This window comes from Pipra filicauda, unplaced genomic scaffold, assembly GCF_003945595.2.
Source record: "Pipra filicauda isolate LSUMZ 115617 unplaced genomic scaffold, ASM394559v2 scaffold252_size1811890_pilon, whole genome shotgun sequence".
NCBI lineage: Eukaryota > Metazoa > Chordata > Aves > Passeriformes > Pipridae > Pipra > Pipra filicauda.
In genome coordinates, this window is record NW_024104368.1 from 1418462 (window position 1) to 1442950 (window position 24489).

At 41.0% G+C, this 24489-nt stretch overlaps 1 protein-coding gene across 24 annotated transcripts in view; it reads right to left on the bottom strand.

Annotated features, from left to right (window-relative positions):
* The window catches only part of ADGRL3 (adhesion G protein-coupled receptor L3), a 512372-nt gene that overhangs the window by 202369 nt on the left and 285514 nt on the right, over positions 1-24489 (bottom strand). For all 24 annotated transcript variants that reach the window (XM_039382062.1, XM_039382059.1, XM_027725031.2 and 21 more), the window contains one exon: positions 16343-16452. In XM_039382062.1, the coding sequence (XP_039237996.1) occupies positions 16343-16452 (110 nt within the window). The remainder of the gene's footprint in view (positions 1-16342; positions 16453-24489) is intronic.

Genomic DNA, 24489 nt, shown 5'->3' on the forward strand with positions numbered 1-24489 from the left:
GTGGAAAGAATAAAAGGGGAGATGAAAGATGAATTTTCAATAAAACCTCCCTGAATTCCAGCAGAGACAAAGTGATAAATAATCTTTCTGCAGATAGCCCTCATTTTGACACTATTGACTGGTATCCATACACCTAATTTCCATGGACTCTGATATAATGAGAAAGACTGCAAACCTTGGGTACCTGGGGCTCTTTTCCACACATCCTGATTCGCAATGAGACTGCCAACCTGTTCAGATTTAAGCAGCCCACAAACTACATGGCAAAGGGAAACCACATCAAATAATGCAGTAGTTCAGAGTTGGGTCAAAAGGATCACAAGAAGGATGATCGCAAGCGGGAGTGAAGAAAGAGGAAGATGCATCTCTTGTGCATCTTCAAGCAGCACGATTTGAGCAGCAGGAGGTGCACCTCTTGCCAAGGTGGCCACAAGAAGTCTGCTTCTTCTTTTCCTGAGCTCTAGAGCAAAAAGATCCTTTAGGCCTTGTATGAACTGTCACCACACTCCCACACAGGATCAGAAAGGACTCATAAAGCATCAAATCCTACCATTAAAAAAAAGAAAAAAAGCTTTTACATTGGAAAATCTCTACATCCAGATCTGACCAATGGCACAATACAAGGAGTTTCTCCCACTGTCAGCAAAGAGCACTGCAGAATTCCTCTAATTAAGTCTGATAAAAGTGACATAAAATTGATTTCTTCCCATTAAAATAAATATCAAAAGTAGCGCTTAAGAAACTTCTTGGTTAACTTTAGAGCTTTGTTTTGATTTATTTATTTTCTTTGCCTGAAGAGAGGGCTGTGCAAATGCTGCACTGTTAAGGGAAAGAAGTTCAAACTTTACATAAGGGCTTTTTGCCCAGTGTCTCTTGGCATGCTTCCTTGAGTTTTAGATTGCTTTGTATTGTGAAGTATTACAGAATAAGATAACACTGTGTTATCAATGCACTGAGGAAGGGCTTTGCACTGAAGAAATTGAGCCAAAATTCCTTTTCAAGGAGAGCAGAGAGTGCATTTGAATAAGCATTAAATTCAGCAGGGGAATAGCTAATATGATTGGTTTTAAAGACACAGAAATGAGTATTTTGCTGTGTTATGAGAATTTTAAAAAGCCAGAGGAAGAACATACAAGCTTTCTACTCCCAGTTTCAGCCAAGATGCTGTAGCAATTTTATAAATCAGAAAGTAAACAAATGATTGTGATTTTATTTTTGAATGGCTACTATCACAAAATACCTTTGGTCCATTTGTTCTGGCAATATATGTCTTAATGATGTATTCTGCATTATAACCAGCAAATGTTTCTGCAGCAGATTTTGCTAAAGTGATGAGGATTTTTAACAGACTTCTCTCCACCAAATTAGGCACCAATCCTGCATACACTTACACAGTTTATTTGTTTCCAGATAAGGCATGTACATAGACTTTTATATCTGTAGCAAAAATAGGCACAGTCTTAAGGGAATGTAGTCTCCAAGACTGTTGGTCTATCTTCTAAGGAGTGCTGGGCTACAGTCATCTGTATTGCTCTTCAAGAGCCAGGCTTTTATTCACAGAAACCTTTCCCCTGCTGTATTTACAGCAGATATTTTATTTTTAAAAGAAAGCAACACAACAGATGGAGATTGAAAGGAAAACTGAAGGAATACACAGTATTTTCTGCAAAGCTGGGCATCTGACAAATCACCCACCAACATCACCATGATCTTAGGTTACCAGCCAGCCTCTTGTAGTAACTTTGTACAAACTTCTAGAAACTTCAGGTAAAAAGTTTTGCAGAATTTCCCTGTCCCAAGGACCCTCAGGAAAGGCTGATCGATAGCTTTGCTGCAAACACAAATTTTACCCTTGCTCAGACAGGTGCAGCTCCCAACAGGCTGAGAAAGAGTAGGATCCTCTTACACCGGAATTGATGTTTGCTCAGTTTTCCATCGTGCAATATTTCATGGTCTTCATTTTTTTGGTTATTAAAATAGGATGTTATCCAACAAGTGGAGGGGAAGACAAGGTCAGGGAGTTGGTTCTCGTCTCAGAAGTGGCAGCTAGAGCTGCTGAGCAACATGTGTTTCTCGTTTGAAACGTATCACTCATTCTTAAAAACAATAATACATACCATCTGTTGCAGCCATTCATAATTGATAAGATTTGGGCTGCATTTGACTGTGAAAACCCATTTCAACATGAGTATCGACATTCAGATGAAGAAGTGTTGCAAAGCAATTTGTCGGAGCTTTCTTACTGTACATTACAGCCAACAATGGCCAACTGTCTCCAGGCACAGACATGGGGCTCTGGAAGCCCCAGTTATCAAGGCACTGCAAAGCGTCAGCATCTTCCCATGGCAAAAAAAAAGTTTATTTTCAGTTGGAATGACCATCTGAGTCCAACCACTCAACCATTTCGGGGCTAACCAAAAACCAAAGCAAAATACTAAAGGCATTGTCCAAATGCTTCTTAGAGACTGACAGGCTTGGGGCATCAAACAACCCTCCAGGAAGCCTCCTCCAGTGCTCCTCCTTCTCAGTAAAGAAATGCTTCCTAATGCCCAGTATAAACCTCCCTTGATGCAGCTTTGAACAATTACCATTTGTCCTATTGCTGGATACCAGTGAGAAGAACTCAGCACCTCCCTCCACACATCGTCTCCCCTCAGGAAATTGTAGAGTGCAATGAGGCTGTTCCTTGGCCTCTTCTTCTCCAAACTTGACAAATCCAGAGTTCTCCACTGCTCCTCACAGGACATGTCTTCCAGCCCTTTTACTGGCTTTGCTGCCCTCCTCTGGATGCACCTGAGCACCTTAACATCCATCTGTGGGGTCCAGAACTGCACACAGTACTCAAGATAGAGGTTGCACCCACACCTAGTACAGTGGGATAATCACCTTTTTTTGATGGGCTAGTTATACTTGGTTTGATGCACCCCAGGATAGGGTTTTGCCCTCTGGGCTGCCAGAGCACACACTGCTGGCTGTCAACCAGCATCCCCAAATCCCTTTCTGCAGAGCTGCTTTCCAGCCACTCCTCTGTACCAGGTAAAGAATCCAACAGTTGTTCTTGTTAAATTTTGTCCCATTAATGATTGCCCAACACTCCAATCTATCTGTGCTTCCTCTGCAATGCCTCTCGTCCCTCAAGAGAGTTAAAGGCACCTCCCAGTTTGGAACCATCGGCACACTTGCTAATAATGCATTAAAATCCTGTATCCAGATATTTGATAAATATACTGAACAGAACTGGCCCTAGAATTGAACCTTGAGGAACATCACTGGTAAACAGTCATTAGCCAGAAGTGGCCACATTCACTACAAGCCTTTGAGTCCTACCTTCCAGCCAGTTCTTCACCCAGCACGTCATTAACCTGCTCATCCCACAAACTTGTCCAGAAGGATGCTGTACCAAAAGCATCAAAAGCCTTACTAAAATTCAGAAAAACTATAACCACCACCTTCTCTTCATCCACTAGGTGACTGATCTTATCACAGAAGGATCCCAAACTATTTCAACAAGGCTTTGTCTGGGCCTGATGATTGCACTACGCTTTAAATGCCTGTCAATAGTACCCACTATGATCTTCTCCATAATTTATCCAGGAACTGAGACTAGATGAATAGTCTGTAGTTCTCTGGGTCTTTCCACTTGTTCTTATGAATTAGAATTACACTGCCTAACTTCAAGTCAGCAGGGACCTCCCCAGACTCCCAAAACATTTGGTAGATAATCAAGAGTGGTCCTGCTACTGCTAGTTCTTTCAGTACTCTGGGATGAATCTCATCAGGACCCATGGACTTGTCAGCATTCAGCTGATACAACCGGTCCGTTACAATTTCAGTGTTCACAAAAGGAAAGTTACTGCTCCCACACACTTGCAGTCCTCCTGCTCAGAGGACCAACAAGGCCAAGGTCTATCAGCATTATTAAGGACTTAAGCAAAGAAAAGCATTTAATGTCTCTGCTTTCTCTTCATCTCCATTAGTCAGGTGACCACCTTCAACAAGTATCACTCCCAATTTTTTCTTTAAACCTCCTCTTGCTATTAACATACTTTAAAAAAGCTCTTCATGTTATCTGAAACAACACTGGCCAGCTTCAACTCTAATTGAGATTTGGCCTTTCCTGTCTTCTCCCTGCATATACAAACCACAGCTCCGTAATCTTCCTTTTTTACCAAGACAAAATGTGAATGATTGCTTTTGTGCACTCTAGAACTGGTTTGAGAATTTAACAGCCATTTAATTTTGTCTCTAAGAGGAAATGACAGAACAGACCAGTCCTCTTTGAGAAAGAAACGCCTTTCCTTTGCACTGGATATCTCTCTCCATATTATCATCACTGCATCACAAACGTCTCTCAAATGGGAAGGCCCAAAATCACGCTGTTTCATAATCAAGGCTGCACTGATTTTAATACTGTTCATTTTCACTCTGTGCATCCAAATTCCCTCCATGTCAATAAGAAAATTCCCAAGTGTTTCAGTGGGCTTTCATCAAAAGCATGTGCTGAAAGACAACTACTATGCCTTTATTAAGACTGTTTAAAAAAAAAGAAAAAAAAACTCATGGAAAAAAAAAAAACCTTCAAAACTTAAGACATTAACTTAAACATGACAATTGAACAGGTTATATTTTTAGTGGATTCTATTTGAAACACTGACTTTTTGTTTTCAAAGTACCAACCGCAGAATGTCGATTTGTCACTTTATGGTAATTAACATCCTCCCCCACCAGAGTCATCTGGAACATATTTAATTACTGACTTCATTGAAAATGTATATGGCACATGCTCACTCTTCTGAATGAGTCTTTAAATGGACAAAGGCCTATTTGTTCCTTCTTCGAAAACTCAGCCTCAGCACATAAAGTGACCCTCAAATTAGGCTTGTTATTTGCGTATACCATGTATAAGATGCAAACATGCAAGCTGACATCCATCAAACATTTAAGCACATGCCTTGGTGTAAGTGTCCCAGTGGTGTCAATGGGGAAAGCCCTAGAGAAACCAGGGGTACAACTGTGCCTTGTACAAATACTCATCTGGCAAATTTATCTCTGTGTTACATCTTGCGCCTCTGCACCTCATGTCCTAGTCTGCACCAAAGCTGACTCAGACGTGCCTGTAGGTGCTGCAGGCACTCCCTGCACATGCACCCTGCCCATGTCAAACCTGTGGCAGTACTCAGATACGACTCTATTTCCCTGCTACATTTTAAGAGCTGATGCCTCCACATCTTCTGCTCCATACTGAGTATTGACTAACAGTCTTTCCTGTTTCAGGCACTGCCAAACTGAGTATAAATACCTAAAACAGCAACAGGATACGCATGCGATTATATTGAGGTAGGACTAATTGTAGCCTATGATAAGGAGAAGACCATCAGTAGTAATAAAGTGTAATTTCATACCGACAAGAGCCACTAGCCACTCCTTTCTGCTCTCCCATATGAGGCTAGACTATCAAACTCATTTATCTTACAATTTCCATGTTTGGAGCCATGTCTTATTAATAAAAAATATCTCCAACACCATCTATACATTGTTTCCTGGTTTTATTTCTCCTTAAGGTCAAATATTCAAACCCGAGTCTGCATTTTCTCCACAGACTTTACACTCCTCCCCTTCAGTTTTGCTGCAGAAACGCAGAACCATCTTTTTAAGGTTGCATTCAGAACAGCACTTAAATGCAGAATTTTCTGCTTTAAATAGTAACATAGGTGGAATAACGCCAGAGTGTTTCCTGTACAGACATTAAAGGCAGATTTTCAGGGGAGCTCAGCTTTCATTAGGGCACCTAAATATAATGGACTCATTTTCAAAATCTCAAGAGCAATAGTTCCTGTTCTGTTTAGAAGAACCATAATTTTGTAAATCTGAACATCGGAGGTTTGGGAAACTTTCAGGTGCATGAGTGTGTATCTGTGTGGTCCTGCAAGCCTTTGCAAGAGATGAAATGGAAAAATGTGATATTATTAATTTTTAAAGCAAAAAGAACAAAGGCCCAATGCTGCCTCTCCTGGGATAAAAAGAAAGGACTCAGCTGGATTACACAGTGACGCGCCAACCCCAGAGTGCTGCACTAGCGTGTGCTCTTCAGCAAAGGACAAGACAATAGTTTCACTCACAGACACTATTCAAACATGCACACGAGAGGAAAAAGAAAAGAGAGTTAATGAGGTGCAGCGGAATAATACCTTCATAAAAGCAGAGAGGGGAAACCAGGTAGACGTCATCTGCAAGGTAAATTAAAATTATACATCTCTGAGGATTATCAGTGAAAATTGAGATCTGGAAGGGAATTTGCTTTTGATATTGGACAGGATAAATACTCACTATAAATCTTTTTATGTGGGCCTGTAGAGTGGAACAGAGAAATTAAAGATAAATGAGATTAAGGCATTTTTTTTAAAACTACATTAGACATATTTAAGTTACTCATGGAGAGGAAAAGGACTTTAGAGGAGAAGATTAGTTTAGACCCTCAGCAATACATTCATCTGGGAAATCAATTGGAATAATCTTTTCTAATCTGAATTGGTTATCAACCCCCCTTAGGCCCCCTCCCCACCCCAGAAAAAAAAAGTCAGACACACCTCAAAAAACCCTTAAGAACATCTCTGCATAACCTGGCAATTAGGCCAGGTAAGTGACACATCATGACTATTTTTGGATAAGAAAACCGTACAAATAAGTTGCACGATTTTGCTTGGGGTTTTGTTTCTTTTTTTGTTTGTTTTTCAAATGGATACCCTGGGGATGGCTCCTTTGCCCTAGTCTTCCACAATTCCTCCTCCCATTTAACTCCTCTTAGAAACAGAGGCAGAAGCTAACCAAAATCAAATGATATGCTGTCTGCGTTTCTGCCTCCTTTGCCAGAGGTACATATAACTACTGTGGTTTCATGCAGGCCTATATTGTTGTTAAAAGTCAACTGGAAATGTTGTTAGCAAGGGAAGTGGAGGAAATGAGGAAAAAGTAATACATTCAGATGCATTTGGCTCTCTTCCTGGGAGCCCTTTTAATATAAAGAAACTCAACAAAGTTGTATTTTTAGATCTGGAAAGATGTGCTTTCGTATTTCACACACTAAAGGGATTTGCCTTAATATACTCAAATTTCCCCCCTCCTTTCTCCTCCCTCATGTGCTAGAAGAAATGAACTTGAATCCTCAACTTAGCCACTGGATACACATATTCTGTTCTCCCTATTGGCCAGAATAAAACTCAATAAATGCATTTAATTTCTTTTGTGGATTTATAATAGCACCTGGCAAGGATGGTCTTAATCTTCTTATACTGCTTACACCAATGAAAGGAACCTTTGCAGTACTTCTTGTGAGAGAAACTAAAGGAAAATAGGAATAAAATCTGGAAATATAAATATTATTTCCATGAAGATCTTCTAAAAAATGTATTAAATCCATATCAAAGTCCCCAGAGGGTGCTTGGCATAATAGCCCAATTTAGACAATAGGTTATTAAAGATGGAAAGAAATATATTCCTCTTAATGATGACAGAATTGTTCGGAGACAACTGGGAAGTATGGGGACATGTTTAGACAGCAAATTGGCAGCAAATATCTGCTGGTGCCCTGTCAGAGAAAGACGAAAAATATGGCTTGGTACAAATGACCTAAAGCCAGTGGTTTCTTCCCATTGGAACTCCCGAAAAGCATGTTTGCAGGGGTCAGGCTGCTACATCTTGTTAGCATCTTTATTAAGGCAACACAAATTCATTTCAGACACTGCAAAGATGCCTTGCTATTTGGATGTGCAACCATCAGCTGCCCAGGTGGGAGGACTGCAGCACCAGATTTTCATTCTTCTTTCTGCCCAGTATTGGTTACAATTTCCATTTTTGCTGAGACAGTATCTGTCATTTACTATGGTAGAAATGGGTGTGACAAAGAATAATTTCTTGAAAAAAGCTAATGACTTCAAACAGCCTCAGGTTAACAGGAACCTGACCCTAAGTTTGCTGACACTAAAAGAAAAGTTTCCCTGCAATTTAATGGCCTTTGATTCAGACTCAAAGGCCAAAGGCATTCAGGCAACAGATTGAAAGATTTTAAGAAACTTCTAGTTTAAATGATTGACTAGACCCAAACCAAAAATATATACTTTCTCACTCAAAAAAAAAAAAAAAAAATCAGCTGCTGTGGGTAAAGATTGTAAAGGAATAAATAGTACATAGAAGTCACACAGGAATTGAGTTACTCCCTTATATTCATAATCTTCATAAAAAAAGTTACACTACTCATCACAGTTTTCCACCTTCCACTTCCATAATAAACCCATTATAGAGGCCCTGGGGAAAACTGACAAGGTTCTATATCAAGAAAAACAGCATATGTGAGAAACACATAACAGATCTACGCTAAATTCTTTGACTTATTTAAAGTCTGGATCTCCACACTGCAAAGTTCCGTGAGAGTGAAGTGATTGTGGGAATAGGGATGTGAATTTTGCCTTTTGTACTCTACTACAGAAACCTTTTTATACACTCTTAGAAAAATAAAACTTCTTGCCACTGTAGTTCCTTAAAAATATAACAAAAGTATCAACAAATGTGCAATTAAACATCCCACGATCAGCTGACAAGGACATAGGTGCCCAGGCTATAACTGACTTCAGCTCTTATCCACTGCAGCATTTCAGACCTAAAACAATTAAGCACAGTACTGTGGTGACTTCTCTGTGGTGATACAGACAGCATGTGCAACTCAAAGACACACAGGAGCAAAACCTGCTGTTCATGGAGATATGATTTTCAGAACCAAGCACAGTACAAAGACAGAATGCATCAATGAATAGAGGCATTTCAATACTTTAAGCCTGGGACTAAGGAGTGTTGAGCTGGTTCAGCAGATGATCAGCTAGACACTAAGAAGAAAGCAACAGAGAAAAAATTACTTTTTGCACAAAGGCTCATATTAGAATGAGTAGAAGACATGAGGTGTTCCACAACCTAGAGGAAAGGACTGAAATGACAGGAGCCAGAAAGAGGTGGCTTTTCACAGAAGCATACTGGAAATTATGTTAAACGCTGCAGAGCTGCTTCTGTGTGGGCAACAAGGGCGGCGTCATCAGCATAAAGCAGCTCCTGGACAAGATGGTTTAAGGTCTTTGTTGTTAAGACCTTTGTTCTGTTCCCTACACTTCTACTGCAGTTGTCTGAGGACAAATACCATGTCTGTGGTGCTCCTGTTGGCTCTGAAACCACACTGACTTTCAGGTAGGATTCCTCCTGCTATAGTGGGTATTAGTCTGTTCAAGAGTATTTTTGCCAGGATTTTGCCAGCAATGGAGAGCAGAGTAATACCACGATAGTTTGAGCAATCTGATTTAATACCTTTCTTCTTACACAAAGTGATGATGACTGCATCACGAAGGTCTGATGGTAGTTCACCGAGCTCCCAACAGTGCACCACAAACTCGTGAAATTTGGTGTGGAGTGCAAGGCCCCCATACAAGGACTCCCTGAAACATCATCTCAGCCTTGGCCATATTGATCACCATAACTGGTCTACTCTGGCCTCAAATTGGGAGGCCTGGAGACACACCATCTATAATGCCGCTGATGCCTTTGAGAACACACGCAGGATCACTCTCAAGGAAAAAAGGCAACGCAGAAAGAACCGTGTTCTGCAGAATACACCATCTAAGGAGTCTTTCTGCTGTGCCTTTTGCAATCGGATATGTCTGTCTCGTATTGGCCTCATAAGCCACCAGCGTGCCTGCAGCAAATGTGGATAGAGCCTTCCCAAATCTTCGTTCGTGAAGCCTAGCCATGATAGTGATAGTACTGGAAATTATAGATGCAGCAGGTAGTGATGGCCTTCCTACTATGGAGATTGCCTAACATTTCTCTAATTTCTTCTCACAAGAAAATCCATCGTTTTCCTGCTGACAGCAGACCTTAAAACCAGTATGCATTAAAGAAACACACACTGGAAATCACCATGTACCTTTATTTTTAAGCCAACCTCATTTCAAATTCAAAAATTAACCACATTACCACTTATTTCACTATGTCTCACAAAAATGTTCTTTTTCCTTTCACCTCAGGCTACTTTTGAGTTTTCAAACACCTTTATTTCCCTAGCTCTTGGCACTTAGTTTTTCTGCCCTTCCTGAACACTATGCAGAGAGCTCCGCCTCCAGGTTTGCGAAGCCCCATAATATCAGGTTTATTTTAACCAAGGGTGCTTTCCAATGGGCTGTTGTGTAGGTGCACTTTCCCCATAAACACACAGTAAAAGACAACTGATACGGGAAGTAACACATCCCTCATTTCTGCCTCTGTGGATTAAAAACAAAACCAGCAAGCAAAGCTGTGAGTTTCAGTGAATACAAAAGAAAGAGAGGTTTTTGGCCACAATGCCCGTGAAACTGTGTGCCTTGGAAGAAAGGCAATTTGTCAGCAGGAGACAAAGATTCTTTGCTCAGAAATAATCATAATGGATAGTTAGGTCTGGTGCTGGGTTTTTGGTTTGGGTTTTTTGTTTGTTTTTAATTACTGTTCCTAGCCCTTGAACACAAATAATTCATTTAACTAAATAAAACAAAGGAGGCCAGGCTTCAGGAGGGAATTTGCTCATTACTGACCAAAACGCCAACAGTCAGGTTTAATCCCTTGGGAACATTTGCCATTTTCACTACTGGGCCTCAGGAGACCAAGTTCTCTTGGGAAAAACAAAAACAAAACAAAACAAACATAAAAACCCAGGTCAAAAGAAAAGCAGAGAAGCTGCAAGTCCATTTGTTTAACAGAAGCACAGCACTGCTCTCAGCGGACAAACACTGTCTCTCAACCGACAGAGAAGGTGGCAAGAAAACGCACAGAGGGAAAGCCTGGAGGCCACATAATGGTCTTACAACACTCCAGAAATAATTAAGAACTGTATTCTCGGGAAAAGTGGTCTCATTAAATTGTTTTCAGATTGCAATTTTGTCCCATCTTCTCCCTCCTCTTTCCCTTTCCACTAGCAATCTTAGAGCAATGAAAATATCAGTTTGCTTTCTAGTGCTTGTATTCTCTTAAAAATGTCATTATTCAATTATCTGTCTATTCACTGGCCCTAAGGTCCAGCAGAGCAGATATTGTGCGCCTTCATTTAATGTTTTTAAATGCACTTCAGTCCACTTGTGATACAATAAAACTTTATTGAATTCTGTTCCCACATCACGCTTACCATCCCTCACTTTTATTGATATGTGAGCCCATCTACTCTTCTATCAGCAATAAAAGGAATATTTCCAGCAAGGCTATGACCTTTCCTTCCATCACTACAGCAACTGGGAAATGTGATTTCAGGTTCCGTGTTTAAAAGGAAAAAAAGTCCTAAGAAAAGAAGTGATGAACTCAAGCATTTTTTCCTTCCTCTTGTTAGTGTTACAGAAGCAGGAAATTTTCTGTAAGCACCAAAGATATTTGGTGCCTTCAAAACATTTATTAGCCTGTTTAGCCAGAATGGAAAGGAAGGACGATTCATCCTTCCTTGGAAGCCATGAACATTTTTCCCTTGCAGGAATCAGCCCTTTGAACAGATCTTCTCACTATTAAAAACTGATGGAAGACTTGTTGCCTGGGTGTGAGGCAAGTTGTCATCACAGTGAAGTACGCCATGCCTAAGGCACCTGTCTCACTCCCTCTTGCAGGTGCCATATTTTCTATCAACGCAGCAATAGCTTGTCCTTATTGAGTCTACACCTTTTTTCCACTTTGCTCTACCCTATAGCTTAAATTTTCCAATTCCCTATTAAAAAAGACTGTTTCTGAAGGATATCAGTGTACAAGTTATTCTGTGAACTCCAAAATCTAGAACCTAAGGGAATTGGGAGCTCAGGAAAAACTGAAGGTAAATACTAGCTAAATCCTCTTTTCCACACTATGCTGGGTTCCCTGGGAGCCTGTACAGTTGTCTCTAGGGGAAAATGAACAGAAAAAACACTGCAAAATACCTCTGGTGCTTTCAACTCATGCCATATTCAAAACCTCAATAAAAACTAAATGCAGACAATCCCTAAATTTCAGTCAAAGCCATTGGGTGATAGTGTCATCCACAAAGGGCAGTGCCAGTGCCGTGGCCCATGGACCACGTGTGCTCAAGAAAGTGAAGGGAAGGAGGCTCGTCATGCTGAAGTCATGCAAGTTCATTCATCCTTCTCAGAGATACATGCAGAACTACTAAAACACGGATGGTTTGAGCTGTAAAGTGTTACATACTCACAAAGGTGGTATTTGCATCGGGAAAACAAACACGTTCGTTCAGGTTTATCAGATTACCAACTGAAAATCTGGCTGCTTAACAATGAAAGGTAGCCCAGCCCCTCTCCCACCACCACTGGTCCCGCAAAACTGGACTCTCTTCCTTGTCACCAGCCTCACATAGAGCTTTGGATAAATCACTCATCTGCTTTCTGTGCTGGCTCCTAAGTAAAATTGGAAGGCACATTACAAAGGTGAAATAAGAAAAATTACACTCCTAGATGTACTGGCACCATGACAACAAGATTGTACAAGCACCAGAAGATGACAGTGAAGTGTTTCTGCAATGAGTGTTGACCTAGCTTCACAAAACCACCTCCACCACTGCTGTTCCAATTACCCATTTAACTCTGCTCGGTAAAGGGAGAAGGGGAGAGGGAAGGGATACACTAGGAAACAACGGAGTACTGGATCGAAGGGACCCTCACCATGTCAGATTTCTCATAATCACACACAGCATAACACAGCTTAAATGCAGCTTGAGACATCCCTCCACAATAAGATGTGTCCACAGCTCTGGCAGTGGCAGACTGCAGGTCTGCAGTAGTACATATTAAATTAAAAAAACATCAAAAAACTCTCTTGGTTAGTAATTACTAAAAGAAAATTCAATTTAAGAAAATTGGAGTAGTAATTTCAGAAGAAAAAGGGCAATATTTAAAGCAGGTGTCAGAGAAATACACACTATAAGCTAAGGTCTGCTTTGATAAAGACAAAATTTATTTTATGACTTCTTCTGATACCAACAATACAGGACACCTGATGCCACTGAAGCCTGTCAAATTAGGGCTGGTATCTTTTACCTACTGAAATCATCAGCTTTTCACTTGCTTTTCCCTGTCAGAGGGCAACCAAAAAAGTCCAGACATTTTTTGAATGACTGTCCATTTTTGTAGAAGGCAGCTTCTACCACATACAATGACTACAGGATCAGGAAAATAAGGCAAGGACTGGGCTATCTGCATAATCATCTGTCCCCTTCTCCATGTGTTGAAAGTAACTGCAGCCTCGTGAAACTCTCTTTGCAAGGGGTATCTCTAGTAAACACACAGGAATGTGGTGTATGGGGTAATATAAAGAACATTTCACAATATATGAGCTACTGAAGTTTGAGGAGGTTTGGTTCTCCCCCATGTGAGAGGAAAGGGGATGCTTTCCTCTTGAAAATGATATGAGCTAGTGGTGGAAGAGTTAATAAATAAAATCTCAAGAGAAGCAGGCTACCCAATGGAGTTTTAAATCTTAAGTAATTTTTCTCTGAGGCAGCATATACACCAGCACTATATTGAGCATAAGTGCCCAAGGTCAGTCCTAACAACATCTGTTAAAGATGATTCCTAAACTCTGTTCTCTTGAGATGCACACATAGTCCCTTCTGCTGCTGAGCCAGCACTTGGGTAAACCCTCTCTCTGTCCACAAAGAATAATTTGAAACTGTAAGGAGTAACCCATCCAGCCAGACAGAGGTAGGCTGGAATTGCACACAAGTGCCTGATTAAATTATTAGTTCCTTTATTATGCAACTGATGTGTTCTTTTAGGAGATGGCCATATGGCAGACACCACCATTCACCAAGGGCTCGGTGCACTGAGCCACCGAGGAAATGTCAGTGGCTGAGGAAAAGTTTTCCCCAGCGCTAGAGAACCCATAGAGCCCACTCCCTTCCTCCAAGCAAAACATCGCACAAGGTGCATGGGTGTGGGGAGTGAAGCTAAGGAAGTTGGACCTGAAAGGACTTGGACAACAGCCCAAATATGGCTAGAGGAGCTGAAGTACCTGGGTTCAGTGATAAGAACTGACCTCTTCAAACAGTAGAGGCATCACTCAGGGCATCAAGGGAGAAATAGATTTCATCCACCAGGCGTAGCTTTGGTCCAACCATACCTTTTCTGATCTACTTGCCCAGAGTTGATACCTTCCCCATCACATGGACAGCTTTCATTTGTGGGGCACTCGTGGGGCTGAGGCAGGGAACATCTACAAAATTAAACTGATCATTCTGAGAGAAGAAATGGAGGCAGTAACAAATCCACCACTTCAGGTAGGAGAAGAGCCCTAGGTTTTTGACTCTGTATCTGCAGACAAACGGGGACAGTTTGCCTCAATGCAGCCAACTTCTCTGGTGCTACACTGAATAACAACACACGAAAATTGATCCAAAATGTCCTAGGTAATGCAGAACAACAAGCTCAGGAGATTGGATCCTATTTCACCATGTGCTCACCCCTTGTCTTCCCCCTCCATAACTCTACCTGCAGAGGCATTATATTTGATTCATAAAGAAATGGAGGATACAGTCATCAAAGCTATTAATTTAATTGCAAAGGCACTGTGGCAGTTGTTGATGTTTTCCTACCCACATTCAGATCATTAAAAAATACACAATCCCTATTGTACATTTGGTACTGAGCAACCTCAGTACTGAGTTATTTTACATCTTGTACACAGGGTCGATTAACGCCTTGGGGCATAATACTGACATATTACCTTTCTCGCAAGGCATTTCAAAATTCCTCTGTTTTATATGCAACAAAGGCTACAGAGGGGTACGAGGTAACGACTATTGCTTTACCAGCCTAGTCTCCAGAAGGAATGGCATATCTCATGCAAATCACAAATCACAAGGAAATACAACATGCTATGATAAACTGAAAGCAATCTCCCCTCACCCTCTCCATGAACAGTGTCAATTCTAAAATGAAAAACCTCATTTAGAGTGGAATAACTCCAAACTGTAATTTGGAGAATATTCTGCTCACTAGGGCAGACCATAAGCCCCTGATGTCACTCTTTTCATGGTTTAATAGCTCACTCCATAAAAAGTATTCCAACATTGAAATTAGAAGCCTCACATTTTTGTTTAGAAAAAAACAAATGTAGATATGCTGAGCCTCCCGTCAGCAGAGAATCCAAGTCCCTCAGCCAAGAGGTCCCCTTTGCTCAGAGAGGTGGCCTAAGCTGCATCCCTCGCCTTGCAGTTTCTCAGAAGTCAAACACTATGCAGCCTTCCCAGATGGTAGAAGTAGGTAGGTGGTCCCCTCCTGCACGAGTGATGGGGACCACCCGAAGGGCTGTGAGATCCTGTTTTCCCTCTGGACAGTGTGCCTGTCACTGCTCAGACACGTTTGCTTTCCTGCAGCCCATGCTCGAGGCAGCAAAGAAGATGGTCTTACTCCTCGAGCCAAATCCTGGGTTTCAGCAAACTGAAATTTCCTGCTGCTTTCTCAGTACAACACTGTGGGTCAAAAGCATCCATTTCCATACCTGCCTTTTTATTTTGAGAGGTGTGCTATAAGCTCTGGCCCGCTCAAACAGAAAACCTAGAAATGGTGTTGTTATTCACTGCTCAGCTCTTTACAACTGCTAACAAAAAGTGCACTCCTAGTATTGTCGTTATTTCTTTTCTGAGGTAAGACCTTTTTGACAGTAGGACTGTAACTGCATCTAACAAATTCGGTTTCTACAGAAAGCAAATTCTGACGTTCACTTAACTTTTTGTATCTCTGAATTTCCCGTTTGGCACACACTGCTGTAATCTCAGATGACTGCCTCAAAAACGGATTGCCTGTAATTTGCCTTCATAACCATGGAAGCTTATAAATGAGTATATTCTACCATCAAACATCAAATTTCCCAAAACGTTAGCTTTCTACCTCCCTGGTGATACAATACCGTATGTAAGGCACTTATCAAATGTCACCAATTACACGGACATAGGTAAGCTGAAGCGCGCTGCTGTATGATCACAATCATAAACCTCTGTGAAGAGCAGCTGGAAGCTAGCAGTAGTCCTCTGGTCTGCTTTCTCTAATGGGGTTTCCCAAGTGTTTTCCAAAAGATGATATGTTACTGTTAAACTGCACAGCACAGAAAATATGGGGCATTATTAGAATATTTTTAATCTAAGCACAAACCTTGCACAGAGAACAATTTTTCGTATCTTATCAGCTCAGTCTTACTTGATGCACGTGGTTTGGTTTACTCGCCCTTGGGCAACAAGAGACAAGCTCAAGGCTGGCCCAGTCTCCATAATAAATCTCTATTAAAGAAACAAATGCAAATATATCAAGATACATACTGTAAGGTACACATTCGTACTGCACTTCCAGGTACTTGTATGTCCCAGGGCATGGGTCTGGAAACACATCAGGGCCAGCAACAACTGCACACTGGGTCCGATTACTGCACCTGAAAAGCAACAAAAATGAGAGTCAGAAAACAGACCGGACAGAGGGACAGATCAAGAAGCTGAGTGGTCCCTCCAGTGTTAACAACGGTGAAGATGCAGAAGCCAGGACTTCAGCATCAGCTGGGGAAGCTTATCAGTGAGCATGGAAAGGCTGCTGGCAAATACCAATGTCTTCATCAGCTTATTGCCAAAAGAGAAGAGGCATGGTGGTACAACCCTTCCCCTCCAAGAAGTTCTTACAGCACTAGGAGCTATTTCTTTAAAACCAAACTGAGAGGATAAGTCAAAAATATGTCTACAGGTACATAATCCTCTAATTTTTGAATCCCAAATTCCACTACAGTGACCTCAATTAACCTTAAATACCAGCGTCTGCACCAAACAAAACGCAAAGACTAAACCAACAACAGCGGTGGCAAAAAATAATCATTGTATATTTTACAGCAGACATAACAATATGTTTTACAGCATGTTTATAAAGCGTTCCTACAAAAACAGTTATCTTGTATAATACTGTTTAATGCAAAGCAAAGACTAGAAACAGCAACACTTGACTGGGGAAAAAAAATCACCAAATAAAAGCTGTCTAAAATCCAAAATAATGTTTTCCGTACACAGGCTGCTAAGGAAACCTCCCAGTCTGACCATTCACAAGACAACATACTTGCATTAGCTACAAATGGCTAAGTTTTATTCAATCATTCTGCCCAGCATGCCTGCATCTCCTGAGATGACGTACTTTTTCCAAAAAGCAAGCACTGATCTCCATGAAGAAGACACACAGAAGGAGGTGACCTTGGCTGCTGCAGTGAGCATCTTTCAGGTTAAGAGTACAAATATAGAGGTTGGATCCTGCAAGATGCTTTTACTGAGGCACATATACATGTCCATGGGTGACTGATTTGTGCATGTGTAGAAACCCACATTTGCCTCTGCTTTTGTGGTAAAGCACCTCTATGTTCAATTTTAGTGTAATTTGGGTAGGCAGAAGCATTTAGCAAACAGTGATCCTATAGACAAAAATCCTCTGCCTCTCTGTTCATTTAAAGAGAAAAATATAGTCTTTGATTTTTATGCTTTTGCGTGCCAGAGAGAGACTTCCCAAGGGCTAGACCTTTACTTCCTTTAAGATTTTGCCTCCTCTGACGTGATTTGGGACCCCTGACCCTCCTGCTCTTCTAGCAGAAGCTGTGACATCCAGCACAGAATTCATTTAGAGTTGCAGTGGAAATGCTTCATGTTTACCTGAGGCTACAGTTTGTCAGCCTTAATGCGGATTTTATTTGAGCCCATAAATTAAAATTGATTCATTAGTGACTGCCTTAAGCTCCATAATTTCTTTAATTTTATGGAAAGATTAATAAGAGCTGATACGCTTGCTCATCAGACTGTTTTGCTGGATAGCAGATAATCCAGAGGGCTGGGACATTCTCGTGTTTTCTAGTTGAAAGACAGCACTTATCACAGCAAGTGACTACTGTTATCATACACACAGAAAAATAATTTTCTTAACAAAAAAAGTAACTTTGTTGTCCTCGCCTATGCTACTCACAGACAAAAGGCCTGGCTGGGACATCACAGGTAGTTTGGACTGTGCAAGTGGGCAGTCTTCCAGGAGAGACTTTGAACATCATCCAAAATTTCACTTTCAACAAAAATCCTTTACGGGGCTCAATGTGCCTTTCAAAAAGCAATTGCAGTGGCCTAATCAATAGCCTTTCTGGCTGAAGAGACAGCCCTGGCCACGTTACATAGAATTATAGTAATGGATCAAAGATACCTTTCAAAATCACAACTAAGAAAGAACAGTTATGAGGGACTGGAAGTTGGAGGGAAACAAACACATCTAGGGTTCATCTGCACATGTTTTCTTTCTGTCTTAAAGGAAGTATTTGCTTTGAATAGTCAACCATTTCCTTGCATCCATTTTTTTTAATGCAAGAACTTGGATAGAAAAAACAGAAGTGAAAATGTGCAACCTAGAAAGCTCTAGATTCATAACCAGAGTTTCAAAACTCAGCTTGGAAGTTGAAGGCTGTGAACATCAGTTTTAACCTCCCCAAATACATGCTACCTTCTGCAATATCACCAGAGAGACTAAAACCATAAGGATACAAAGGGTAGAGTAGGGAACGCAGGGTACTGCTTGCTATAGGCTTTCCCCCCCAACTCTAGAATATCCTGAAGCTCCCTTACATAACCCTAGAATGCAAGCAAAGAAACTTGAAAAGAAGGTGAGATTAAATTGTCAGTGGCACCTTGGGGAAGAAACACAGAAAAGCAAATGAAAAACTCCTAAATAAAATCTCAAATACTGTGTTCTGTCAGTACCTCACAAAATTAACAGAAAGAGAGCTAATACAGAGAAAAAAAATCAAAACCAGGAGAACTCAACCTGCTCTCTTTTTCACACTCATTTCATATGGGCAGCAAAACTGTGTCTGGCACTGGGTATTTCAAGTTTTCTCTTATCACTCCAGGGTGAAACCATGCAGGTTTCTCATTCTTAAGGGATGAGGACAATTTAGACTAAAACCCTTAAGAAAAAAGCTAATACCTGTTCAACCAACTATTACTGTCAGACATCAGGCTACAGAAATTTTAAGGGGACAAAGAGGTAAAAACTACTCATCATTAAAGCTCTGGTTTCTCTGCTTTTGCTCATATATTTTAGCACTTTCACAAGAGCTTCTTGGTTCCTTCAGTTTTGTCATATTTCTTTCCAGACAGATTAAAAGCCCAGGTGACAATAAGTGACATGTAAGACATGACATAGAAAAGGAGATGTGTACAAGAAGATGAATCTGTAGTCTTGAAAATGAAGGCTAATAAAACTGTACTATATTCATGCTTACTCCATTCCCAGCAAACCAGACCACGAGTTCTTCTTTTTAAAATCACAGGATTACACACGGAATATTGGGATTTCATGGCACTTGGGTCTTGGTAATACTCACTCCAAACTCCTGGAAGCTGTGAGGCTCAGTGCTGGGCATTGACCTTTCAAGTCAATGCAACAAGGATCCCTTGTTCTTTTTTTTTTTTAGTTTTGGTTTTGTTTTCGGTCATGTCCCATCTGCCGTTCCTGTCTCATCCCCCACCCCTCACCCCATTTTTTTTTTCCTTTTAATTCTTAACTCCCTTCTTGAAGGAAGATCTTTACTGACTACTAGAGCTACAATTTGCAGCAAGAACCAGCACTGCACCAGCTTGAGTATAAATCCATCTCCTCTGCTGGGCAATCACAGAAACACCATCCAGGTCTCTTAGCTATACCCCAGAAACTGCAGCTCTCCACCACGTTGGATCCTCCTCCAACAGGGTAGGAACAGTTTGCACTGATGGCTCTAGAATAACTGTACTACAGAAAACTATAGTCACTTCTTTCTTTTTTTTTACACTCATCTACACCTCTGATGACTGCCTTTACACAAGCAACTCTTATTTCTAGACTAATTCATCAGTTCCTTCAAAGAAAACTACTTTTCTTTCCCCTGCATTGCCCTCATGCTGCAACTTTCCTAAGCAATCCCTGGTCTTTTGGGATATTTTCTCACTTTCCATATGCTGTGATGCCAAGCAAACAAGAGAACTGTGGGAGGAATCTGGGAATTCAGGGGACCAGATAGACAACTTTATGCCTATTATAGAAACGGCTTTCATTTTATTAGTTTATCCAGCATTTTAATGGGAAATGTTCTGGAAGAATTAAAGTAGCCGCTCAAGCGGTCGGTTTCAGTTCCCTTGTTGCCATCTATCATGAAATCTGACAAGAAATTCATAGCTATCCTTTTTTTTTTTTAAATGTGTGTGTTTTATTTTGCAGTCTTTATTTCCACCTGCCACCATTCCTCTCCTTGTTGCTCCCTGAAGTGCAAGGTAGGCACCCGAGTAAAGACCCTGCTTGTCTCAGGCCACCTCCATAATTGCTGCTGGGATTTGTGGACACTTTGCTTGAATCAAGAGTGTCCACACAGTTCACCAAGAGCAATCACGAGACCACAAATCGAAGCATAACCCAAGATCTGCATTTTCACCCCAACCTGAAACACTGATGGCAACATATATTCCTGTGTGTTCAGGAAAAGACAATACTCCAAACCCTTCTAAAAAATCATTCCAAGGTACTTGGAAGCCTTTAATCTTCCATCATCTCATAAACAGAAGTTCATGTTATTCATATATATGTTTTGGAGAGGGAAAAGTGTAAACTATCCCAGTCACTAGAGGATTAAAAAAAAAGGGGGGGAGGTTTTATTCATTCTTTCCAGCTACATTCATTTCTACTTGTTAAGGTCCCTATTTTGTCTTTCAGATGTGGAAAAATAATCTAGAAGAGAGGTGTCAATCCAGTGTAACACATACACTGTAACACAAAACATGGATTATTTTTGCAGAACTTCTCCCAGTTCCAGTGGAAAATGACTTTCAAGAGTTTTAATGTGAAGCAGGAATAATATTTCATATGGCATTTGTTTTGCATCTATAGCAGTGGGACTGAAGGAAACATTTGAGTTCAGGACCAGCTGCAGGGCTCAACTCTGCTTGCAACTCTGTTCAGACTTAAACAAAAAACACCACCAAAACTTCATTTCCCTTCAGCAAACTTCCATTTCTTCTCCCTGGCAACATTTTCATGATTTTTAAGCAACAAGGTCATCTTCTGATAGAGAAGCAAAAACATTTCAAGACGTAAACAGCTGCTTATTCCTGCTCTGATATCTTTATTTTTTTTTCAATGCTGACATTGTTAATACATTTAGCAAGAGACAAAGAAAGGAAAAAAGGAAAAAAGAAATAATAGTTTGGCAGTTTATTTTAGGCCTTTCCAGAAACCTTAATAGCACAGGCATGTCAACAACATCAGGCTAGACATGTCTGGGTCAATATGTTTGACAGAACAAAAATGCAAAGGCAGCACAAAATAAAAGATCAATCCCGAACAAAAGCTTTTCAGCAGTAATCATAGCAGGTGCAATACCAGCAAGTTCTCCAGCTCCCCGTAGAGGTGGGGACCATTTGTCCCAGACAATAAAAACAGGTGCCCAAACCACAGAGGCAGGTACCTGTCGTGCGAGGGACATCAGGAGAAGAGCTACCAGAATCCACACACAGGTCCACAGCAAGCCTAAAGGTTCAAACATCCATTTTGTCCCAACACACCCTCTTTCTCCTGGTCCTCATCCTCGAGACAAGCCCTTCAGAAGTAAAGTAGCAATTACTGTGATGCCATGGCCAGAAGCTCCTGTGAACAGGGCATAGTGGAAACTACTACAAATGGGGAAGCCACCTGCCTCCACTGAATCTGTAAACAGACTGTCAGAGCCCAAGACCAGGCTCTTAAATACCCTGAAGATCAGAAAATTTCATATCCACAAATTTGGATTTCTACGGAACGTACTGAGCTGCCATATCCATCCCATGCTGCTGCTGACACGCCCTACTCTTAGCTTGTGCTACTCCCCACCTACACCAACTTCTAACAAGAGATTCTCAAAACCCATGTGTGCTCCGTCTACCAAAAACTAAGGATACTCTTTCCCTCTTCCTTGAACTAAAACACCTACTTCACACAGACTTTGTTTTTTTTTCTGCAAAGACAAGGCAGCCATCATGTGCCTAGGCATGCTAATATAGCCAAGACATCAATATCTAAGCCTCTTTCTCAAGGTCTATTATGCTTTTCTAATGGTTTTACAGTAAGAGACAGACTTAATTCATTATCCTTCATGGCAACGCTGCAAGACATCCTTTTGCTTCTCTGGAACACAAAAATCTCCTCTCTGGATGAGTGCTTTAAGAAAGAGGCTGTCACAGCAAATAACTCAGCCAGGAGTATGTTCTCCCCTGTCAATATGTGATATTTCCAAATCAACCCTTTAGGAAGGGCCAAGAGAAGAAAAAAAATAAAAATAATGCCCTGAAGAAAGCAAACAGGAAGCAAAGAGAAATTTCACTCAAAAGGGCAGCTCACGTGATGGGTTGCAAATAAGGGGGAAAAATTTAAAAAAAAAAAAAAAAAACAAACCACAAGCAGACAAGAGAGGCAGTGAATGGTGGAAAGGGGAGAACAGAATCACAAACCCTGAGAAAAGACTTTGGTTCACCACATTTGCTTTCAATAACATGCTGCATAAAAGCAAAGCTAAATCCTCCACCTGTTTAGCTTCCAGAAAAAAAGAATTCCTCAACAGAATCTTTTTCTGCCTCTGCAAAACCTTAAAAAGCAAAGGATCTAATGACAGGGAGATGAAAATCCAGTTTCTCTAGCATTTTTTTCATTATGAATGGGCCTTTTTATTGATCTTTCAGAGCACTGAGAGGCTGGCTTTCCAACCTCTGCTGCGATATAATTATCTGTGGTGTTTAATGCTAGCACAGACGAGTCCCACTACACACTGCATTTTGTTGTTTTATTGACGGGTTTTAATTATCCAGGTGCTAAAATTGTCAGATAGGCTGCTTCTTACGTGATCAAACTAATACATAGAGAGGCAGAGCACTCTAATTGCAGCCTCACCAAGTGCCTCTGTGGAGATGTGCCAACGAGATACACTCCAACTGCTATGGTTATTGTAAAATCTTACAAAGTTTGTTGGGAAGAAAAGCAGTCCTCTTTCTAAAGCCCCAAGCTATTTCATTCCCCTGACTGTTATTTTATATTGAACAAAGCAAAATTGAAAAAAAAAAAAACCAACCAAACAAACAAAATAAACCACCAAAACCACACCAGAACCCCAGCCAGCCAAACAGCAGAAAAATCCTGCACAGCCAAACCAAATCTGAACCATAAAGGTCACCGAAGGGACTACCTTGATATATTATGGAGAGCCTGGGAGCAGGATGGGAAACGGGTCCTGGAAATAATTTATACACCAGTTTTATGAAAGAAAAAAGAAAAAGTAATTCCACTGTTTCAACTCATTGATAAAGCCCTTAAAATTTAACAAGAGGCATTTAACAGCAAATTCACAAGATTTAAGAGTTTTACTGGAAATTTGGGGCACCCCTGAACACAGTGTATCTGCTCAGCTACAGGGGACTCCCCAGGTCAGTAATCTGAGGTCTAGGGCAGGACCTGCCAGCGGGGATGATGTGACTTGTCAACCACCTCCAAACAAGGGTCCCCCCAAGCAATGAAAGCTTTTTCCTCTGTGCTTCGTCATGTAATGTCTCTTACATTTTATAGTTTCCTTGGATTTCTTTTGCCCCATCACTTTGCAATTAGCACAGTGAGGACAGGAGCTGAAATCCCCAGAGGCAATGAATGTGTACTGCAACAGGAGAACCTGCCAAGTGGCCTGTGCTAGTGTGCCTGGGTACAGCATCCCTGCAGCAACAGGAAACCTGAACGCAGGCCCGGTGAAAGAAATACTCATTGTTAGAGCAAGAACAACAAAACAATATGCCCAAACCACTGGGTACGTTTGGACAAAAGGTTTGGGTCAGGATGGAAAACAGATCTACACTGAGCACATCTCAAGCAGTCATTGGTGCTGCTCCAGCTGCGAGGAGCTGAGGACACAAGCAAGGCCAGGTTTGCAATGTAGGATAACATTATTGGATGGTCCTTAGGGTTAAACAGCAAACCAGGAAAGCCTTAAGTCTGTAAAGCTCATCTTTTAAAGAACTACATCTGCCCTTTTACAGGTACTCTACTTCTTCCAACTCCATAAACTTCTGTAGCAGCCTAATAAAAAGACACTTTACAAAACACTGACAGGGTATCTGGAAAGGAGAGTAAACACCTAAAGCACACCAACCAATAAAAGGCTCATCAGTTTAGCCAGACTTAACACTAGTTAAAATAACTGTGAACAGAAAACATTCTGGCTTTTAATTTGGGCTAGGAGGTCAAATTAAAGGTTAGAGGAGGTCTGGGCTGAATTTCAGCTGGCGCTCTACATTACTTTGTCTTCATTGCCATTTTAACACAAGTCAATGTGAGTTAAAGCCCATTTTTTTCTTCTTTAGCACAGCTACCCAGAGCTGAGATAGTCAGAACAAGTTGCAATGGATTATTTTCTCTACAAAAG